Below are 20,686 nucleotides of genomic sequence, written 5' to 3' on the forward strand. Positions count from 1 at the left end.
TTTCATCTAATATGGATGATTCTACTACTCTTATTTTGTATATTGGTCCTGGGTTTCTTTAATCAGGAAATAACAAGGAACATATAGGCTGTTGTTCACAGCTTAATAGTTAAAAGGATAGGTACATCTAGCCCTCTGATCTGCCACTCAAGAATAGCTTGCATGTAAGAAATTCGCTTTCTAAATGTTACATTTTAAGTTTAAACAACTGGTTACAAAGGTACCAGGTGTGTACAGCTGTTGGTATAAAGATGGTATACAATAGACAAAAGAGACTTGATTGTATATTTGACTGGTTAAATAATGACTTTAAAAACTTGAGTATAGATTTAATTTTGACAGGAAAGGATATTTTGTTCCACTGGTGAGGAGTTCTGGGAGTTGTAATCCAGTAATATAAGGAGGCTTATATGATCCCTTCCCCTCTTCTCTATGTTCTTCTAGTCAGGGCCAGCCTGAGACATTGCAGCAGAATAACATGACACAACATGCAGAGCAGGATGTGCAAGACATACACTTCAGTCCATGCCAGTGTTCTGTGCTTCTCCAAGCATCTACTGCCTAAAGTGACTGTCTCATTTTGCTCACTGGTAGTGCCTGCAGTGCTTTCACCATTGGATAAAATAAGCCAGACTTTAAATTACTTGTCATTTTCCATCGAGTCTGCCTTGACTTATGGCGACCCTAGGAGTGAGAGAGACTTCAGTGTGCCATTAGAGACTTCTTGGAATAAATACACCAGACATTAAGAAAACTGGTTAGAATTTGCAATTGAAACCACTGCAACTTATTTCATATTCTATATTTAATGTATAAAAATATAAAAGCGTCTGTTTAAAATACAAAACGACTCTTATTCAAATACTAGAAACAGCAGGTAAGATGCATAGAAATATTTGGGATAGAGAGTGTAGCAGGAATACTTCTATCTGTTACGAACCAATGAAGCAACATAAATCCACACTGAAAGAACATTTTTAGGGTAAGCATGAACATATACAGCTAATGCAAACTCTACATTGGGAATGTCAGTGCTATGAACTCCAGTGCTGTATACTGCTTCTATTAAAGGTGTAATTTCTGAAAATGCCATGTGGATAGGAAATCCTGACACCTGCAAGAAAAAAAAGTGATTATTATCTTATAGTATGAGATGTAATCTTGAGAAATACATGACCAAGTTGGAGGGGTGGGTGAAGAGTAGGAATAAGATGGAGTTAAGCAACTAATAGTGTACTAAATTCTGCAAATGTTTGCTAACCACACTTCCCCCCAGTCTTAGCCAGCATAGCTAACAATGAATGGTGAGTGTCATAGTTCAACAGCTTTAGGGCCACATGTTCCCTATACTAGGAGTATAGTTGATCTCTGGCTAAATAGTGTTCCTGTAACTGCCTCTGTTTATACTAAGAAAAAAATAAGTTGCAAATCACCGCTGTAAGCTACAGTGGTTAAAACTATTTATTAAATTGTCATTCCAGTTAGGTTTTTGCCAGTTCCTTTCTCTGAAATACAGCCTACAACACCTGGTATTCATTTCATTAGCAATCTTCCACCCAGCTTATCTTCCAAGGTCAGACAAGATCCGGTGCCGTTTATGTGACTTACAGAGCAGTAATGTCAGGAGACCAGGCCTGTTTTGGCTTTCTCCCCCCCCCTCCCCAAAATTATTAATTTTTCTAGAACATGTCTTGTTGTCAGCAAGGGCTGCCTCTGGTCTATTTGTCCCATAATAGTGAAATGAAGCACATGAGCCACGGTGGTAACCAGGCATGTAAAATGTAACTCCGAATCACAGAACCCAAAACTCAAGTCATCTTTCAAAACAGTCCACAAGAAAGTCACTGGTTCCAGTACAAACTGGAATGGAGAAATTCATTGTCTAAGTGGACCAAATTGAGCAGAAGCTTAATACAAATATCCACTGTGCTGAAAGGAAAGGTGCCATTGCAAAAGGATGTGGGAACCTTTTTGAACCAGATCTATGATCCCAATGTTGGTTTACTAGTTCAAGAATCAAGTTATGAATTTTCTTCCTAGTTCCCCAGGGAAAAGAAATCAACATAGTACCCTGTAATCTCCCAGCTGTTTCTGTAATTCTGCCTGATGGTCATCCTCCACATCTTTGCCCTGATTTTTTTCCAGCAGTGGCAAGAAGTGCCGAAGAGTGGAGGTGCAATATCTGTTCCAATGTGTCAAGTATCTTGGCCGCCATTCCATGATCTTTTCTTTCAATATTTTCTCAAGTCTAAATTTAAATAAAAACAGTTTTTAATTTTAAATTTTGCTGGCACATTGCAACACTCAAAAAGTAAGAAACCGGTTAAATATTTTGAGACTGACTTCTGCTCACAGCATCTAGTTTACAAAAGAGTGTTGGAAATACAGTTGGCCCTCCATATCTATGGATTTGGCATCGTCCGATTCAACCATCCATGGCTGGAAATTTTTAAACAAGTCCAAAAAGCAAACCTTAATTTTGCAATTTTATATAAGGGACATCATTTCACTACCCAACTATATATAATGGGACTTGAGCATCCACAGGGTGTTGTATCCATGGGGAGTCCTGGAACCTAACCTCAGCAGATACCAAGGGCCCACTGTAATTGGCTGGAATTCACTTAGTTCTAGTTTGAAGAAACCCATTAAATTGACTGTGAATGGTGAGTAAACACAAAGGTAAATCCAAAGGATTCAATGGCTCTGCTCTGGTCAGAACAAGCAATAGGATTTAGGCCATTAAACATTTAAGCTCCAGAAGTACAACCAGTTTCAAAATACCATGAACTATCAGATTTTAATAACTCCACATCTTCCATAGGAAATTGGTGGCAAACGGAGGTAAACCTTCTGAGTGGGGAAGGAGCAGGGCTTATGTGATGAAATGCTCTTCTATACAAAAAAATCCATATACCTAAAAACAATGTCAGGGAGAAAAGATCTACACTGGTTTTCTGACACAACAGATTTCTTTAAGCAGCTTTTTTTTTTAATAGAGAGGAATATTGGGTTAAGATTCCCACCTACAATGTAAAGTGGTATAGGCCATATAAAGACAATTACTGTTCGTGAGAATCAAATGGAATGTGAAGAAATTCTAAATGTGCTCATACATAAAATATAAGAAATATATAAAAAGAACAACTCAATAGGTTAAAAAGTCAACTGTCATCTGATAAAGAGTGCGGTTAGTGCAATTGAAAAACAGCAGATGACATTACCTGCCCTGTAGCTCTAATGCAGCTGCCTTGTCTACACGTCGGTAGAATAGTTCTTCTGGCTGATAAAATATGAAGATAGAAGATGTAATTTGGTGTTGAAGAAGTATGAAATATACAGTCTTACTGAAATACATTATGGTAGTTTAACCAGCACTGTACTGTATTTTCAAGACCCTGACAGAATACAGCTATCTTATTCTGAATAACACATATTCTGGCTCTGAATCTGACCTATAAAGATCTTTGGGCTTTATTATTAACAGAATATAATAGAGGAAGAGAGCATTCTTATTCAGGGTAAAATGAGAGGAGGATTCTATCCACATTGTCTGCAGGATCAGTTTTTTCAGCCCTGAGGAAGTCAAGGGGCACTGCTATAGTGCGGGTCTTTAAAGGTGGCAACCAACACCAATTGTCCAGAAATTAACTGGCAGCCAGTGGAGTGATTGAATATTTATGTAATATGAGCTTAAGTGCACCAATAAGCGGTATAGAAATGAACTTGCTATTTCTATTGTTATGACAGCTAAAGCAGTGTCAAGTTGTATTATTTCTGCAGTGTGGCAGCAGCCATAGTAAGACAAGACATTGAACAATTTTTGCCTCTGAGTTGACTTCAAACCATGGTGACCCTATGAATGAGAGACCTCCAAGTCACCCTATCCTCAACCGCCCTGCTTGGCTCCTGCAGATTCATGGTCGTGGTTTCTTTGACTGAGACTAACCATCTGGAATGTGGTCTTCATCTTTTCTTATGACCCTTCACTTTACCAAGCATTATAGTCTTTTCTACCAAGTCCTTTTTTCCTCATGATATGGCCAAAATACAACAACTGCAGTTTAGTCTTATTTGGTTCCTGGGATCTGTTCTAGGACCCATCTATTGGTCACCACATCTTAAATTAGTTGGTTGTCTTCCTATCAGCTTTCTTCGCTGTCTAGCTTTCACAATCATACATAGAAATGGGAAATATGATGCAACAGACAAAGCTAACCTTAGTATTTAATTATATGTCTCTGAGAGCCAGCATGGCGTAGTGGTTTGAGTGTTGCACTGTGATTCTGGAGACCAGGGTTCAATCCCCAGCTCGGCCATGGAAACCCACTGGATGACTTTGGACAAGTCACACTCCCTCCGCCTCAGGGGAAGGCAATGGCAAAGCTCTGAACAAATCTTGCCAAGAAACTCCCATGATAGTGTCAGCTTTAGTGTCACCATAAGTTGGAAATGACTTGAAGGCACAGAACAAACAAAAACAAACAAGATCTATCTTTATACTTCAGAATCTTGTCTTGTTCCTTCATAATGGCCCTTCCAAGACCTAGTCTTATGATTTCTTGGCTGTAGTCTCCACTCTGATAATTGAGCCCAAGAATAGAAAATAATGAACTATTTCAATGTCTTCATTGTCTACTTTAAAGTTATGGAAGATACTTTATGGAAAGTATAGATAGAACATTAATTTAAAATGGCAAACATTCTAGTACTTGGGATGAGCTAGTGAAAATGGATAGGAACAGGACATTTTGATTCAGATAATTACACAATATTTAACTCAGAAATGAAAGAAAGAGAAGAAATGGGGTGGCATTAATAGTGAGGAGATACAACAAAAACAGTCAAGGGATATCACACAGTGGTTCTCAAACTTTTTACACCTGTGATCCACACCTCCCCTCAAAACTACTATATATGAATAAAAATATTTTATAAGGAAGTAAAATCTTTCAGATTAGAAAATTTTTGTCTAAATTCAATACTTTGTATGAGAGAGTAAATAAGTATGTGTGTGGGTGAAAGAAAGAATGAAAGCATGACTGTATATATCTGAGAGCACTGGTGCATGTAAATGTGGATGTGTGTTAGACAGTATGTGTAAAATTTACACGCGTTAAATATTGAAGAAATTGTAACCTTTTTAAAATATACAATTTATAAATGTGTCAAGTATTGGGGAAAGAAGACCTGCAGCTCTGGATGGGACCCACCAGAGGCCATAATCCAGCCAGCTTCCCCACTCTCCTTCTCCCTAAGGTGACTGCTCCAAGCGCCCTCCTCACTTTTCTCTTCCTCTCCAGGAACCACAGGACCATTACATTAATCTTTCATGCAAGAAAAGTCATGCTCAAAATTCTACAGTAAAGACTTCTACAATATATGGAGAAATGCCAGATGTCCAAGCTGGACTCAGGAAAGGAAGAGGCACTAGGCATCATATTGCAACCATACATTGGATAAAAGAGTGCACCAAGAATATATTCAAAAAATCAACTTGTGCTTTACAGCAAAGCCTTTGATTGTCTAGATCACAAAAAACTATAGGTCTCTCTTAAAAGGGTGTGTGTGCCACAACATTTGATTGTACTGATGCAGTGACCTGTACTTATGACAAGAGACTACTGTTAGAATACAGAGAAACAGAATGATTTCCAAGTGACTAGGGGATCAGGCAAGGCTGCAGCCTATCACCCCATTCTGTATGCCAAAAATATCATATGTGGATCAGGATTAAATTTAGAGGAAGCAGGTGTGAAAATTGGGCAAAGGAACATCAATTCAAGATATACAGATGATGCCATACTACTAGCAAAAATACCAAAGACCTAGAACAATTACCAAAGAAAGTCAAAGAAGAAAGAGCTAAGGCAAGTTTACTGCTTAACATTAAGAAAACGAAAATCGTAACTACATCTATATCATTTTAACATATGAAAATCTTTGTGTTCTATAGAGTAAAATGTAATCATTAAAAGTAGTAGGGGAAAATCATAATAATTGGCCACTTCCTTTTATTCTAGACATGTCCTATACTTTCCATGACTGTGTTTCACATTCACCTATGTGCTGTAATAAGTCTGCAGCGTTATTTTACATACTGAGAAATTCTATTAAGTAATGAGTCGAAATATTAAACTAAACAAGAAGACAGAACAGAAAAATTGGAGTACCAGATATGAAGTAGACTCAAATGGAACAGAATGAACTATCTTTTGCTATATGACCAGCACATAAGTAATACTCAAACTCAAGAAAGTTTTAATACTTAATGTGATTTTAATGTCACATCTAATGCAATATTTAACTGTGTTATTTATTAATTATGTTTATATTGTATCTATCCTTTTTGTGACAATTTATTGTCATGTACAATAAATGTGAAATTAATTGAATTATTACAAAAGAAGAAGGAATGGAGTCCTGACTGGTTTCTTTTGCTGGATAACACAAGACACATGCATGAATGAGCCTATTTTCACTAAACCAAGTAAGTCTGCTTTTCCTAAGCCTGCAAAGTAAAAGTTCAGTTCAGGTATCCGTCTCAAATTCTCTTCCTCAAGAAGATCAAAACAACTGAAATAGAAAGTTCACAAATTTTATTTCTGTGCTAGAAAATACTTAAATAAAATTTCTATTACCTGCACACTAGAGAGGCCAGGAAATGGTAAGCTTCTTGAAAAAAAGGGTTTCCAGAATTTGGATTTAGTGACATCGAAGTTCATTCTCAGAGGGGAATCATACTGCTGAATATTGAACCAAACCTAGGACAGTACAAATTGTTAATTAATATCTCTTAATAGCAAACCAATGCTAAGTTTCCACTCTGGCTTGAAGAGCTACCTAGTCTTTGAGGCTAAAAAAGTTGTTTCTCTGCACCAACATATCCAGACTCATCCATGGCCCTTGCACTTACTTACTGGATATTGTGTGGTTTTGGACATTGTCTCTGATAACTGAACTATCATGCTTCCAAAACTTTCATTCATATCTTGGCTCCTTGGGCTCAAAGAGCTAGTTCTTGTGTTTTCTGAATGCTGGTCTATATCTTTATATTTCCTCTTTTTATATGGCATTAGAAATAATCATAGAACGTCTATTTACATATGTAAACGTATGTGAGTGCAAAACCTTCATTCTAATCTGGGTACTGAAATGTGGTAGATGACAGCAGTCCTAATCTAAAGCAGCTACGTAGCTGACCTGGATTTATATATATAAGTCATACCTTTCAAATGCAGGTCTCTGGAAGAATGGTTGACTTCCTTTATTATTATGAAAATATACCAAGATTCAAGTGTCCTACATAAGCTATGCATTTCATTTACCATAGGAATGTAAACTAAGTGGTGGCGAGGGGAAGGGGGGGATAATTTTAAACATTGTGACCTACACTGTTGTGACACAACAGACATCCCCAACCTTAAAAGGAATGTAATAGCAGACTCACATGAACATTATATCATCCTGTGAAGGTTAAGACTGTGTGTGTGTGTGAGAGAGAGAGAGAGAGAGAGAGAGAGAGAGAGAGAGGATACAGCTTTTAGGAACCTTTTATTACTGGCAGAATTAGCAAGCAGGAGTAAGGGGCATGGTAGTGTAAACTGGGAGATTTACAAGCGTCCTGGCTTTTCCAAGATTTCTAGACAAAGCTTGATCAAGTAGGAATATGTGGCTACAGACTGAACACTTGCTTTGTGAGTAGAAGGTCACCAATTCCATTCCTTTCTTCTTTAGTAGATACAGCCAATGTTGGATCTGCCTGTGACCTAAAGTGTCTTTGCTTAAATGGACTGCTGGTCAGAGTCATGGGATCTGCAAGGCAGCTTCATGCGTTCATAAGGTAAAAGACAGATACATGAATATGCATGACTTACATTGTCACAGGAAATTAAGCAGCCAACGCTTTTTAATGGGCAGAAAGCATCATATTGTCCATAGAAGCGGCCACAACTGGGATTCCAGATCACATACTGATTTTGTTCCCAAGTTAGTACATATGCTGTTGGTCCCTAGGGAGAATTTTGTTTAAAAAAGTCTCTTAGAAGATTTTTTTTACAGTGTAGAATCTATTTAAATTTTCTATGCAATAAAAAACATTAACAGCTAGCCAGAGACAGATGTAGACATACATAATCTTGTCACATAAACTGAAGCAGTTTCCCCGATTATAATCCCTGTGAAGGGTATGAAGCACACAGTAATGGACAGTATCTGCAATTTCTGTCAAGCACAGCTATTATCCTAGTTAAGCCACTAAAAAGGATAAAATACTGCCCCATTGCACCAATAGAGTTCTGTGAAAGTGCAAACCAAACACATTTTATAATCAACAGAAATTGGCAGAACAGAAAGATATGGTGTTAGATATTTTGTATCCAATGACTGAGAATTAACGAGTTCATTCTAATAACAAGATTAGGCTCCAACTTATTCAGACTGGAATTTTCACACTGCTGTGAAAGGGGCTGGATAATCTAACCTATTACACAATTGAACTTTAGGATGTTGCATGTGGCCCCCACTCCACAGTTTGGGTTTATTTTACCTTTAACAGAGTATATTATGGTTTAAAGGTTTTAAAACGTTGTTCAGGTGCAAGTAAGGAAGCAGCTTGCCACAGAGCAGATTGTGTCTGACGTTAAGACTTAGTGTTATGGATTAAGATTCCCCTGGTTTGACATGAATGATGAATTACAAGAGGACTTAAGTTTTTTGTTGTTACTTATTGTCAATTTTTAATATTTTATTATTTACTTCATTTATTTACTTTGTTTATATGCCGCTTTCCTGGAGTGGGATCTATGGCAACCCTATGAATGAGAAACCTCCAAGACCTCTACTTATCCAAGAGCCTCTAAGAGACACAAATAGACAAGTTATGCTATGTGAGTTAAATATAGGATATTAATACTGACTTAGGGCTGAAACAGACGACCCTGAAGGGCAGCTTGAGGCCACCCCTTCTGAAGATGGATTGGAGCTGAGGTGAACACACACCACAGCCCCAATCCATCTTGCTGCCAGCCAAAAAATGAGCAGCAAAGAGCTGCTTCTTTTTGGACGGGCAAAAAGGTGGCTTTTTGTGCCCCATGGGTGGCTTCAAGCCGCTCTGGCGGTGTGCAGCATGTAAATACCACACCGCCGGAACACCCAAAAGCTGGCCCATGTCTGAGTGCCAGTGAAACTTCTGGGTGTCTTAGGGGCATGCCACATCTGTACACCATGGTCCAAGCCAGCTGGAAGCCATCTTTTTATGACCGTCTGTTTCACCTCTTTCTCTGAAAGTAACTTCCAGGCTCAGCATGTCCAATAGTAAGGTATTATGAGTTTTAGTCTAAACCATCTAGAAGTCCAAAGGTTCCTTACCTTTGAGATAGTGGGTCTGAATTGCTTTGAATCTTCATAGAGCTTGAAAAAGTTCTTTTTTGGACTATAACTACCTGGATTCTGTTTGAGCGTTCTAGAAGGTGTAGTCCAAAATAGTAATTTTTCCAAGCTCTGGATGCTCTTCATCTTGAACCCTGTATGTCTTGCTATGGGGAAGGGGAATGCAGTAGAGAAGATAGCCAGAGCCTACAGCTGAACACAACTTGGCCAAATTTTCATGTTCCCTCAATGTCAGATTTTTCTTCAACAAGAACATTCCAACAGGACTCTGCTTAACAAAGAACAGAGCATAATTGTTCACTGTACATATGAGGCAGGTCTACATAATAATAATAATGTTTATTTGTTTATTTACATGACAATGAAGGGAACATACATGGAGCAGTATCCAAGTACCACCAGTTCTTGTGACACAAAACTGTTTTATTTTATTGATTTTATATTTATATAAATTATATATATATATAAAATATTAACATATTTTATTTATTTTATTTACTACTGTAGTAATTACTACTGACAGATCTTAATTATTCAAGGTTGTAAACCAGGCCCCCTGATCTATATTAATGTTTATCTCCCTCCAAATCTACCAGAACCTCTTTATAAATTTGGCCTAAACTGAAGGATTGGTTTGATATTCTGTTGTACAGACTACACTAATCCCTTTGCTTTAATCTGTGGTGATTTTAATGCTAAAATAGACAGTGACTATTAGATGATTTGAAAAGTCTCAAGGGATTTTTAAGGGAAGTTTTAACATTTCTTCAAACTTTGCAAGGTAAGTTAACAAGTTTGGTCAAGATCGTATCTCTTATGAGCTAAAATATCAGCTCATCTGACTTAATGATACCACACTCAAAAGTCAGTTTATATATAAAATTGATAAAGGAGCCAGTGTGGATGATTATATTTTAGGGTCAGGCATTATTATTCAAGTGTGATTCTATTTAATGTGAAGACCAAGATACTATCATAGATGAAGCATTTGCTGCATAATTTGTTAGGTCCTTTTTAAAATTTTATCTTAAAATATTTTGCCAGCACAATAAAATCTGACCATTTTACAGCAAACTGTGAAGGAATTTTATTTTCTAATGCATGTGCAAGTTTGCTTAGACGTCAACAGGAAGCAACTTACTTCAGGAATAGCATTTCCAATTAGAAGCCAGGCTTTTTTGCCAAGAGCAAGAAAATAGTTACACAAGAGCACAGCATGTTCTTCTTCATCTCCAGCCAAAAGATCAAGGAATTGCTAGCAAAGGCAAGTAAACTTGTATTAGCAGTATCATTAATACTTCTAGTTTATTCCCACTATTCAGGATACATCCCCCATACTGTACTGCCTTGTTTGACTGGAAATGTCCTTATGGACCCCCAGACATTAGCTCACTTCAGACAATAGCTAAGGAAGCTGAATTATAATTTGATTTGTCTAAATTGACAAACATTGCTCCAACCTACAGAGCTGTGATACAGACGATGATACAGTCTCTGCTTTCAGTTGGGAAAGTTCACCTTATGAACTAGACGACATAAAACTAAATGCCAGGTGAAGGGGGAAAATGTATGTTTCCATTATTATGTTTTTGTTTTGTAATTCTACCACATTTTAAAATTACTGTTAGACAACATGAATGGTGTGTAAGCATCAGTAATCTGGGATACACATTTCTGTAGGAGGTGGTGGTTTTTATAATACTTCTTAATATATGTGTATATTATGTGTATGTGTATGAGAGACTGTCTCTGCCCTAGGTCCAAAACTATGAAACCTAAATACCTGAAACATGTATGAAGCATTAAGACAACTTTCAGGCCTCTCACTTACATCTGAAGTACTCCATAAATCACAAATTCCAGCAAATGATACAGCATCAGGTAAGAAAGGAATCAAGGCAACGTAGCGTGCCACTAGCTCCTAGAAGAAACAAACAGAACATCAGCTCCCATCAATGTAGTACTGAAGCTGCTGCTACTATGGCATGTTTCCCAATATCTTTAGCATAGCAAAATTTGTTCTTTTCTTCCCATCCGCTGGCCCGTTCCTAGCTTTGTCTAGGTTTCTACAAGACATTTATCAACCTCCACCTTTCTTGGGATACTTTCTTGCTGAGCCAATTTGTGATAAATCTGGCATTCATTTTAGTTCAGTTTGAAAGTTGAATTTTAGTAAAGCCAGCAAGAACATTCATGCTACTCTCTGTGAGGACTGAAATAAAGAAAAAGCGAAATGTTCACAAATCAAAATACCAAGTTACAACTTTTCAGCTGAAATTCATGCTGGAATCCTGTTGGCAAACTATGTTGCCATAACCATGCTGGTATAAGTGGCAGTGGCAGCAGAAGGAAAAAGGCTAAAGGTAGAGCAGCCATGGCAGGAGGCATTGGAGAAGGAGGCTGCTCAGAGCCAGAAGATTTTGCCTACAATCCTTCACTATTATTGTGCTGATGTAAAAGTTTCCAGATGTAAAAGTTCTGTGCTTACTGCAAAGATTCTTATCCCACCAGATCAAGGAAATTTGGTCTGTTATGGCTACACCTTCTTACAAAACTACCCTTTTCATTAATTTTCACCAAACCTCCCTTGTGGGTGTCCAAGGGGGAATAAAATTGCACTTCACAACACTAGGAAACACCTTACTCCCCTACACCCCCAAATACTTACAGAAGTTTCTTGTGGATTGTCTGCATGAAGCTGTAGGAGTTCCTCTGGTGGGTTCAGAGGTTTGATGTATCTTGTAATAAATACTGTCTTTCCATTGATGTCAATTACTGTTGTCAGACACTGGCGGTTTGGAAACTTCAGAGCACATTCAGCTTGGTATCGTTCAGCTGCTTGGAGAAGCTTCTCATCTTCTTGGCTGTCAAACTTATAAAAAATGAAAATTTTGCTTACTAATGTCATTCAGTGGAGGGCCAATGCCTCTGTTACCTCCTGTTCTTGATTATTGTAATGTGCTCTAAGGCGGTCTGTAGGAGCTCCTTTCCCCGCCAGATTGGGGCCTCAGCTGCCAGAACAGCAGCCTCTGGAGCCCTGATCTGCTGCTTTCAGAGCTTCTTCTAGCGCTGCGGAAAGGGTTCTCTATGCACCCTCGCGCGGCTCAAAGACGTCACATCCTCGCCACCCCATTCGGAGGCGGCACGTTCATGACGTCGTAATGGCGGCCCTCGTGTGGAACAGGTCCCACCATTTTGTACAGACTCGATCTGTACTAGGGTTAGGGGCCTCCAGAAGGGACGCCCCTTTCTAACCCTAGTACGGACCCAGTCTGCACTATTATGTCCGTCTGTAACGGGCCTAAGTGAGTTTGCCCTTGAAGATCATTTGAGAATGTCATCTGGATCACAATACTACAAACATGTTTCTTACAAAGGTGGGACAGAGGGCTCCACTTTCTCCATGTCGCCCAGTTCTATCGACTGCATTGTCATTTCCATGCAGAATTCAAAGTGCTGGGTATGACCTATAAAGGCCTAAATGGTTTGGAACCACATTACTGGAAAATCTCTTTCCTTTACATAATCCTTCCTAAGAACTAAGCTATTCCAAAGACACACTACTTGCTGTCTGCCAAGTAATCATTAAGTAGATTTTCGTGGCAGCACTTGATCTCAAGAGATCTGTCCTGCTTCTTCAAAAAGCAACCACAGTCTCTTTTCCCCTCCCTACTAATAAGTCAAGACCAGCAGCCAATTTTTGGAGCAAGGACTCCAAGACACTGAGGTTCGACAAACACAAAGTGAGGCTAGAAGGCACCAAAAAGAACAGGATCCATGCAGATGCACTCAGATTGCCAACCCTTTCTTTCTTCTAGCTGGCTCTGAGGAACACTTGTTTGCTTCTGACTTGGGCAAGCATATTTGTACTTTTCTTACTACAGTAGTAACATTTTTTTAAAAAAATCATGACAAAAAGATGCACACAATTTTTACATTATCTGAATATATACTTTTTGTGTACTACAGCAATGCAAACTATTTCTAAAATGGGGGGAGACAGTTGCACAATACAAGCATTAACCAATCACCACTATCATACACAACCATTTTGTACCTTCTTAAGCATTTCATTCATCTATCCAGATCAAGGAAGGCAAGTAAGAAGAGAGACAAAGATGTGAACAATATAAAATAATGTGCAATAATGTGAAAAATCAACCGTGTTAAATAATTAAAAACATACAAATGCAGATTCAATTATTTCAATTTATTGAAAGCTTAGAATTAAAATATATGAGAAACAACTGAATATCAGGCAGTAGTCTGGGATTCTGAGAGCTGAAGTCCAAAATCCCTTCAAGAGCACAGTTTGGCGACCACTGCTCTATATGTTTGCTCAGAAACCAAGCCACGATAATATCTTTAAGCAGAACATTACAGGTTGTTTATTTTGATGTTGGCCTTGCTGTCTTTGATGAATTACAGCTCAGAAATAGTCTCCCTGAAATTTTAAAATCATAAGTAGAAATAAAATTTGAAGGGCTTTACCTTTTCCCGAATAGATTCTCCAGGAATGAGCTGGGGTTCAATTGTAACAAACAATGACAGAAAAGAGCCTTCACTAATATTTCGAAAGGAATCATAGCCTCTTTCAATTCCCATATTTTTCCCTTTACTATATCCAAGAAGAACTGGGGGAATATCTATCTTGAATGTACCTTCAATCTAAAAAAAAGCAAAACAGAATTGTTTCTAAAATCAATATTTAGCTTAGAATTAACAGTCAAGAACAACAAATATTTTGTTTTGTTGTTAATAAAACCAACATGGGCAATGTGCAGTCCTCCAGATGTTGCTGACAGCAACTCCCAACATTTCTTATTACTGGCTCCGTTAGCTTGGGCAGATGGGAGTTGACAGTTCAACAGCTTCTGGAATGCTGAACTTTGCTCAGCCTTGAATAAAAGGATTTTTATTTTGCAACTATTTTCTGAAACATGTTCTGTACTTACTCTTCCTTGAAAATACACTGTTGTAAATGGAATCCGAACTGATCCAAGCCAGTGCTTCTCAGTGCGAGTGTGGATGGCACCAGTTTCCCTTTCACGATCATCCTAATAGAAGCCATAAAATCTTGACAAGCATTTGCAAAAAGAACATGCCCAGTTTTCTTATCTCCTGGTAAACTCCCCTGCATACTCAATTTGGGATTAAGGAATGACATTTAATTCATAAAAATATATAACTATATTTTTATGAATTAAATGTCATCCCTTAATCCCAAATTGTATAACTACAAGTGACAAGACAAGCTGACACTACGCTATCAGAGAAGCTAATATGTTATAGCTGATTTACAACCAAGAAGTCAGAAGTCCATTTTTTAAAAAAGTTTATTTAGCAAACTCCCAAGGAAGGGCTTGATTGATAAAGCAAGCAAACAAACAAACAAACAAACAAAAAACCCCTACAATTCTCAGAATCACATAGCACTGAACCATGCCCATTAAAGTGGTGTCAAACTGCATTATTTCTGCAATGTGACACCTATTGAGCTTTAGAGTGAGGGAACCTTTGAAGGAGTCTTCGGTAGGTGATTATAGGATATAAATTAGGCATATTTGGGAGAAGGTGTTCCATCAGATACCAAAGTCCAATATCATTGGGGCAGAGGGATGTTTAATGGATGTGCTGTATCTTGAATACTATTCTGTGTCTTCAAGGTGTTCTTAATTGTTTTAAACAAGTATTTTCATTGGAGAATTTGTTATTTTAACTTTTGTACTATACAGTATATTGTTCTAGCAACTTTTAACTTAAATTGTAATCTATTTTGGACCTATATTGGGAGAAAAGGGGTTGTAACTTAAATTGCTTATTTTATTTTATATCCTGCTTTCTCCCAGTAGGTTATAAATAAATGAAATAAAAGGCCCAAGCCATTAAGTACTCTGTAGATTTAAAACCAGTGTTCTGAACTGGGTTTTGAGCAATGACAAAGATTCCTGTACTCAGTCTAAACAGGAAAAAAATTTCTTCCAACCCTTGTATAGGATGTTACCTATAAAGGGTTTTAAAGGTAAAACTACCGAACTACAGATCACCCTGAAAAGGCGGGCTGGAGCCACCCATTTTTACTCCTGACAGAGGCTGCACTAACCAAACAGTGCAGCCTCCATCAGGACTGGTTCTTTTTAGTCTCTGCGGTGGGCGCCATGAATGTGCCAATGGCACACTCACGTGCAGCGATGAAACACATGTGGTGCCACATTTAGACACTTTGCTGCACTTGTGTCACCATGGCAGCCCCCACGTGGACGGCCACACTTTCTGGCAGTCTGCACCAGGCCTACTTCCCCATTTTGTCTCCGTCCTTATATCTTCTACCTGGACCCCGTATAGACCAGTGCTTAAGTATTCAGACTGTTAAGTGTTAGCATGCCAAACTAAATCTACAACATATATAATAAACTGGCTATTAAATCCTGGAGGAAATTTTTGCTTTGCAGAGTTGTACTGCAATCTGAGGTCTCACTAGGGCATGGATATCAGCATCTTGACTTCTTATGATACAAAACTAATATAATGCTTTAGATGCTTTGCTCACCTCTAACACATCATACAATACTTCATCAAATATGTTAATGAAGATGTCATCCTTTACTGACTGCAGGCTGGAAGTGCTGTAGTTACCATCAGGAGCTCTAGAACATTAAAAAACACACAGAAAAATGTCCAAAATAAAATATTACACAATTTGCAGTCACACATATAAAATGTCAAACCATGACACATTTTCCTCCCTTGCCCTCCTTTTCTTTCTCTTTTCTTTCCTACAGATTTCCATAAACAACAATCTGTAGGAATTGCTGTCAGGAAAGCTGATGAGATTGGCTTGGGGGCATGGCACAAGAAAAGCCCACCAGGACTGTCTCACACAATGGTTAAGCAGAGTTCAGATATTCAATGGGTTGTCTCCTCTCCTTCTCCCATCTCAAAAAAGTCTCCCTGAGCAGCCAATAATTTAAATGTGAGAAAGAAAAGAAAATGCAGTAATGGTGGGGCGGCCTAGTACCATAAAGCTAGTGAGAAGTAAAGCTGAAGCCAGGGGAGAAAACTCAGGGTGGGGGGAATGGGACCCCTTTCCCAAACAAAAATTCTGCCCTCCAAAACAAGAATTCTACTGCCTCCATTAAACTTTCCTTCAGTCCCCAAATTTCTAGCATTGCAGTAACTTAAAACTTCAGCTGAGCATTTAGATATATGGTTTAGGTATACAAAGAAAAGGGGCAGTCAAAGTTACCAAGGGAAGGCAAACACAGCAAATATGAGCTCTAGGTAGGAACAATTTCCAGTGTCTCAAGGGCCCATTCACACTATATATTATTCCACTTTAATTGCCATGTTCCCACTGGATTTGTACTCTGACCACTAGAGCTCTCTGGCTGAAGATTCTAAATCCCTCTCCAAACTGCAAACCATAGCACTTAAACATGAAATAATAGCACTATACTTTCATGATATGAATGGGTTTGCACTCTGTGCAATGCTAGAAATTTAAAGTCTTCAGGAAAAGATTGGAGGACAATACCCTTATTTTGTCCTTCCTGTAGGTCTATCTCAAGTGAAGCTCCATCCTCACCTTAACAATGTTTTTGACTTCAATCCTTTTACTTTCTCCCTTACAAATTGAATGCAAAAGATTCAGGTTTGCAGGACTAAACAAAGAGAAACTTCATGGTGAATGATATACACAGAGCAACTTAAATGCTTGTCCTGGAGAGGTTATCATCTTTCATACTTCATAGGCCAGAACTAAACAGTTTAGTAGATGGACTTGCACCTAAATGGAAGTTGAAGCTCTTCATTCCAGTTTGGATTTGGCCCTTCAGCAGTGGTGGTCCGACACACTGTTCTCTGAAAAGAAACTTCTACGAAAGGTCGGACTGAAACCTACACATTGAACAAACAAAAGGTGCACTTTTTGTCAAAGCTCAGAGCAGTTATACGTAAAAATAAGTTAAGGATACATATACATAAGTAGGTATAAGGCTGTGCAGCACTTCCATCTTTTGATCACTCTTCAGGCTGCATTTATTTGGAGAATACATGCATCCAAAAATCAGGGTTGCCAGGAACAGAGACTCCTTGGCACCAAGGAATAGGTTAAGTAGCTATTGCTGTTGGTATGAAGGGCTGGGAGAAGATAATCCTGTTTCTGGCCTCAGCTTTCAACAAACCAAAATCTGACATAGTAGGATAATTGCCTTTTCTTATCTTGAAACCAGATATACAGGAAATATCAGCAGAGCTCTGTAATGCTTCTTTTAAACTTCGTTATTTTTGTTGTGTTCCTTCAAGTTGTTTCTGACTGACAGAGATCCAAAGACAAACCTTTCACAGAGTTTTCTGAGGCTGAGAGTGTGTGACTCACCCAAGGTCACTCACTGTATTTCCATGGCCAAACAAGGATTTGAACCATGGTCTCCAGAGTCATAGTCCGATGCTCAAACCACTACACCACACTCGCTCTGCTTTTAAGCTACATTTTATAAATAGCACTGAAGATTACTACACATTTGCAAATTGAAGGTGCACAACAACAAATCTTTGTTATGCACTGTATTAGAGACAGATTTGGAACTAGGTGTTAATATTCTGCTGTTGTTAAGCATGTATATCAAGTTCTTGGGAAAGGATAGTGTTTCCATTAATTTCAGGTTAGTATATGGAATATTGGCACAAGTTCTAAACTGACAATGTTTTGAGGAGTTATAAATTTCTATACATGTACAGTACCTCCAACTGTCTGTTGTACATTTTGCTGTGTTAAAACCTGGAATTGAAATCCATTCAGTTGGCATTATTACCACTTGATGTGTAATACTGTGAGATATTTAGCCTTCTCTGTCAGAGAGCTCTGGTGCCACAACAAACTACAAATTCCAGAATTCCATAGCACTGAGCACAGTTAAAGCAGTGTTAAACTGTATTATGTCTGCAGTGCAGATAAGACCTCTATCAGCTTTGCATATCTGCATCATTTTTTTGCCTATTCTTCATGGCAAAACATCAATAAAATAAAATAAAATAAAGCAACTCTGACAGGTGCTTTTGCAAAATTCCCCCAAATTTATTTTAATAGCTCCTTGGTATTCATGATGCCATTTCTTTACATGTGCTCTCCAAGAAATTCTGGGGTCTTCCAAAAATAGACATATTTAATCTGACATTATATAGCACTGGAACTGCAAACAGGTGGATTCCTTTCAACAATTTATGTGACTTCAAGGGGCAATGAATAGCATCACAGCAAAGGGAGTTTTTGCAACCAATAAGTACTACCTTTCCCCCCCCCTGCCACAATGACAATATAGTCCACCTCTACAATAGTCAGTATTTTGTGTACATCAAATGGTCAAAATATCAATTAAATCCATTCCGGTTCCAGCATACAACACAACTAAGTGTATAAAAGTTAAAGGGCTTGAATACTTCTGTAAGTCACTCTATATGTTGCAGTACAAAAATACTGAAGTTGTTTCTATACTGCTATTTGAATTTCAAATCTCTGAATTTATTATTAATTTAATAAAATAAATAACCAAATTGGAAAACATTCTAGGAGAAAAGAATGAGGGCATTCCAACTTACTTGGTTAAATGCCCAGTCCACACTGTGTGTTGGGCTCTGAGGAGTTGCAGAAGCAGCAAACATTTCATTGAAGGACCATGATGATTTAGAAGGCTGCTGAAGTTTGCTAGAAAGAAAAACATACACAACTGTGAGTGAGCTTTCAATATGACCATGAAAAAGCATCCACATGACAGAAGATTTTTGCCAAAATTGTGAAATATCTTTGTGAGTTGTGGGATAGAAAATTTTCAACTGTTATAGATTCCCATGGATATTCCCCCCCCCCAATAAAATGCTTTCTTTTATAAAGTTAACCAATATACTAAATTATAGCAAGAGTTAAAATGAAAGTGACTAAACTTGTAACGAATGTCTCTCCCACAACTCAAGGGAATTCCCAATTCCTGAGAAGCATGCATGTGTCTATAATAATAAAATAGTGTGCCTGCTTGTCTGTGGCAGCCATAACTCTTTTTGTGACATCATGGTAGACATCTAAAATATGAAATAAATTTTTCAACTTGTCATCTAAGTTGCACTGCCATGTTTCAAGTTTCACTTCTACATGGAGTGAGTGGTTTTGGGTACTACAATCAGGAAAAGGGTGCAAATGTAACTGTAATAGTAAATCCAAGGATTCCTGCAACTGAAAAGCAATTTAAGAAGCAATTTCTCCCTTGAAAAGCAACTCCTCAAAGAGAGCAGAAGAAGAAGGCAAGCAGCTTTAAAACAAAAAGGGAGAGCGATAATCTAATTGGCAGCAGTAGAGAGATCTTTGGGGCCAGATAATTTTATGGTTAAATTTATTACTATGAATATTGACCACTCAACACAAAAATTGATTAAACTGATTTCTGACCACTGATGAAATCAGGTTTTAAATGATGATGATGATGACAGAAGTTGGTTCTTTTAAAAAAGTTACAGCCCTCAAACACTTGAGCAACCTGGAAAGTGACTCCTAGCCTTACTGCAGCTGAGCATCCTTGCAGCAGGGGCTAGCATGACCGCATAGTGAGAGATGGAAAAACACATATTCTTATTGCTCAACCACTTCTCAACTGAGGGAAAACTTTCTTGGACTGAATAGTTGTCACTATACGACAGCAAGTAAAACTGTACGTCAAAGCACGCTGCAGAAATCCGTTTGAGACCTCTTTAATTCTCCTAGCTCAATGCTAAGGAATTCTGCAAACTGTAGTTTTGTGAGACATTTAGCCTTCCTTGTCGGAGAGCTCTGGTGCCACAATAAACTACATTTCCCACTGAGCCAGGACAGTTAAAGCAGTCTCAAACTGGATTATTTCTGCAGTATGCTTTGGACCTGTAATCAAATAAAAGCAGCATCATAACAATACTGTTTAGTCTCCTGTTCTAAGGAGATGAGAACAGTTTCTACTTTACAATCTTTTTGCTGGTATGCAAATATTTTTTTTATTTTGATAGATTTTTGAGAACTGAAGCTTTTAAAGAAAGAGCTTTTAAAACTGCTTTTTATCATTTTAACTATGGTCCGCAATACACTGCAGAAATAATCCAGTTTGGGAACACTTTAACTGCCCTGGCTCAATGCTAGGGAATTCTGAGAACTGCAGTTTTGTGAGACCTTTGGCCTTCTCTGTCAGAGAGCTCTGTTACTGCAATAAACTACAATTCCCAGGATTCCCTAGCACTGAGCCAGGACAGTTAAAGCAGACTCAAACTGGATTATTTCTAC

General features: G+C 38.1%; 1 protein-coding gene across 4 annotated transcripts in view; it reads right to left on the reverse strand.

Moving 5' to 3' along the window:
- Positions 1-134: 134 nt before the first annotated feature.
- The window catches only part of CC2D2A (coiled-coil and C2 domain containing 2A), a 61,218-nt gene continuing 40,666 nt past the window's right edge, over positions 135-20,686 (reverse strand). The window contains exons 20-33 of one of the 4 annotated variants that reach the window (XM_042470570.1): positions 18,988-19,093; positions 17,177-17,286; positions 15,941-16,037; positions 14,346-14,447; positions 13,882-14,058; positions 13,448-13,468; positions 12,059-12,262; positions 11,222-11,311; positions 10,532-10,645; positions 7,878-8,012; positions 6,642-6,764; positions 3,225-3,283; positions 2,071-2,248; positions 135-1,114 (exon numbers count right to left, since the gene is read on the reverse strand). In XM_042470570.1, coding sequence (XP_042326504.1) covers positions 926-1,114; positions 2,071-2,248; positions 3,225-3,283; positions 6,642-6,764; positions 7,878-8,012; positions 10,532-10,645; positions 11,222-11,311; positions 12,059-12,262; positions 13,448-13,468; positions 13,882-14,058; positions 14,346-14,447; positions 15,941-16,037; positions 17,177-17,286; positions 18,988-19,093 — 1,705 coding nt within the window. In that variant the 3' untranslated portion in view covers positions 135-925. The remainder of the gene's footprint in view (positions 1,115-2,070; positions 2,249-3,224; positions 3,284-6,641; positions 6,765-7,877; positions 8,013-10,531; positions 10,646-11,221; positions 11,312-12,058; positions 12,263-13,447; positions 13,469-13,881; positions 14,059-14,345; positions 14,448-15,940; positions 16,038-17,176; positions 17,287-18,987; positions 19,094-20,686) is intronic. The other 3 variants (XM_042470571.1, XM_042470573.1, XM_042470574.1) reach the window with 3 other exon arrangements.

The sequence above is a fragment of the Sceloporus undulatus genome, chromosome 5, assembly GCF_019175285.1.
Source record: "Sceloporus undulatus isolate JIND9_A2432 ecotype Alabama chromosome 5, SceUnd_v1.1, whole genome shotgun sequence".
Taxonomy (NCBI): Eukaryota; Metazoa; Chordata; class Lepidosauria; order Squamata; family Phrynosomatidae; genus Sceloporus; species Sceloporus undulatus.